Below are 2,500 nucleotides of genomic sequence, written 5' to 3'. Positions count from 1 at the left end.
TCATGATAATTATAAATTCGTATTAAAATTTGGAAAACGTGGAGCTCAATTTGCCTTCTTGCATCTTTGCACTTTCAGCTTGCTCGCAAAAATATCTTTTGTAAGATTGTCACCATTCACCACCCGTTCTATAATTCACAAGTTGTCTTCCTTTGTTGTTCAGAATATTACACAGAATATCTGGAATATCAAGTATTAACACGGACAAAGGTAAGCATTGCAGCGCTGGTTACTTTGATTCACTGTATAGTCACACGAAAGCTGCATTTAACGCGCGAAAACAATTTTTACACAATTTCTACACCACCTCATTTTTTTTTGAGAAACATCAAAACTCGTTAAAAATTGTAACAAAATCCTTATCTTTCAAGCAGCGACCTTATTTTTTAAATTTAATCAACGGCTGTCATTTTCCGGCGAACAAATAGTCTTTTTGAATGACCACGCCCTTGAGCCTGCCTTTCGTGCCGCGGATCAGTGACTTGCGCAGTCGTTTTTCAGCTCTGTTTGTATGCTGTAAACTAGCTGCCTCCTCGATGATCTCTAAACTTGAGCCCATGATATGGTTACGTGTACTGGTCACATTGGCATACATGAAGGGGCGGACGTACGTACGTACGTACGTATGAATCGCTAAGAGTGTATATAGCGCAGAGGAGTCGATAGTGTTTATGTTTTCAAGTCAAACAGACCATTACTTGCCTTTAATTACGAGAAGCTACCATATTTTTTTTCATATTTTTTAAAATAATTGGCGTTCGTTTTAAGAGCAAGAACTGCTCATTGAGAGAGCTTATGTGACTTACGCTAATTTTCTAACAACAAAATCACAGTCGTCGTAGAAAATGAAAGCAAAAATCAACATAAAAAAGATGAAAAAAGAATTACGAAGAACGGTTTGATTGGCAGAGAAAAGACTGACTAGAATAAAGTAAGTGTAAAATAAGTTGGAAGTCGATCGATTCTAGGAACTCCATTTCCAACCTGGCTCTTCAGGCCCGAAGCAATTAAAACTTAAATAAAGTGTAATTGGTAACATTTCCTGTTCACCTGGTGATATATCGACTTAAAGTTGAAGTCGGTAAATATCAGATTGTTTCACTTGTCTGCCAACTAAATACTAAGTACTTTGTTATTCAAGTTTTCCCGTCATGATCGGGCGTCAGTTGAACATAAGGCAGTGGAGATGTGGTAGAAGACAGTGTTTTGACGAAAATCAGATAATTGACAACATAACGACATTTAAGTCGGTAGAATTCGCGTCTATATCCTGTATCCAGAAACCCATAAGGGTTGAAACGTGTAACGGCCCCTTGTGTGCTGGGAAACAAGCTTCTGGATATTCAATTTGCTAAGTACCATATTTGGAACAACAAGAGCGAGGGGTTTCCAAATATGGTACTTAGCACTGAAACATTCAACCAATCAGTTCGCACTGAATATTCAGAAGCTGTGAACGCGCGTTACGCGTTTCAACCCTTATGGGTTTCTGCTGTATCCTAATGCATGGATATGGCGTTAGCGGTTTTTGATGTACAACTTTAGGGCCCCTAAGACCTGGTCCCAGAAAGTTAAAAAAAAGAACAAACAAACAAACAATTATGAAAAGTTACCTCAAGGAAGATATCAGTCTTAATCTCTGGTGCCGATTCTTTGATAGCAAGCAACAACCCATCTAAGACATTCCTGGGATATTCTGATCCACTCAAGGATAAAGGAACATCAATATGGGGTGGTTCATTGGTCCTCTTCTACAGAACAGAAATGATGAGGTTAATTACTTAATGCAGCACCAAAACAGCCGTACTCGCGACTGGCCTAAAGGACCTGAAGTTTGAAAGCAAACTGTAAAAGCCCTGTGATTAGACTGACTCACACTGGGCCTGCCACAAAAGGGCATTTTCATTTCTGTTTCTCCTATTCTTTTTGGTTATTGTTGTTGCTTTTGTTTTTTGCGCGGATAAATATCAAATTAAATTTTGAAAAAAAACCTAGATGGATAAATGAATGAAGAATGAAATGATCATGCATGATTCAGAAAATAAACATCATCAATAAAATTATGCAGTCCCCTTATTCGCGCTAGAAAATTGTTGCTGTGCAGCCACAAAAACTACAATTAATACAAGAAATACGTTCTTTATAAAGTATTCAAGTGAAACTCTCACCTGTACATTTTGCTTAGAGTAAAGATATCGGATGTATGGACCGTTGTCCACTGCAAACTTAGATATTCCTTTGAAGGCGTCAGTCATGGATACTTTCGTGGACAAAACATACTCGTAAACTACCTGTTTATAGAAAACGACATCTTTATGAAGACCATCAATGTACTGTACTATTAATATAAACGAGAGTAGCATGAGTATATCAGGCCATCCTCTCGAAAAGCAGGCAGATACGCAGGCCGAGGCGAGAGTTTTCCTCTCAGATCATGGTGTCATATTTGAAAAATCTTGGCACCCGCAGAAGTTAAAGTGTGCTATAAGAGTCACTCACA

The 2,500-nt window shown here is 38.2% G+C and overlaps 1 protein-coding gene across 2 annotated transcripts in view; it reads right to left on the bottom strand.

The window, feature by feature from the left end:
• The window catches only part of LOC137985007 (intersectin-1-like), a 61,810-nt gene that overhangs the window by 6,847 nt on the left and 52,463 nt on the right, over positions 1-2,500 (bottom strand). For both annotated transcript variants that reach the window (XM_068832401.1, XM_068832409.1), the window contains 2 exons: positions 2,169-2,291; positions 1,614-1,751 (listed from right to left, as the gene is read on the bottom strand). In XM_068832401.1, coding sequence (XP_068688502.1) covers positions 1,614-1,751; positions 2,169-2,291 — 261 coding nt within the window. The remainder of the gene's footprint in view (positions 1-1,613; positions 1,752-2,168; positions 2,292-2,500) is intronic.

This window comes from Montipora foliosa, chromosome 2 (genome assembly GCF_036669935.1).
Source record: "Montipora foliosa isolate CH-2021 chromosome 2, ASM3666993v2, whole genome shotgun sequence".
NCBI lineage: Eukaryota > Metazoa > Cnidaria > Anthozoa > Scleractinia > Acroporidae > Montipora > Montipora foliosa.
The sequence above is the reverse complement of the archived record's forward strand: the minus strand, read 5'-3'. Positions and strand labels throughout refer to the sequence as shown.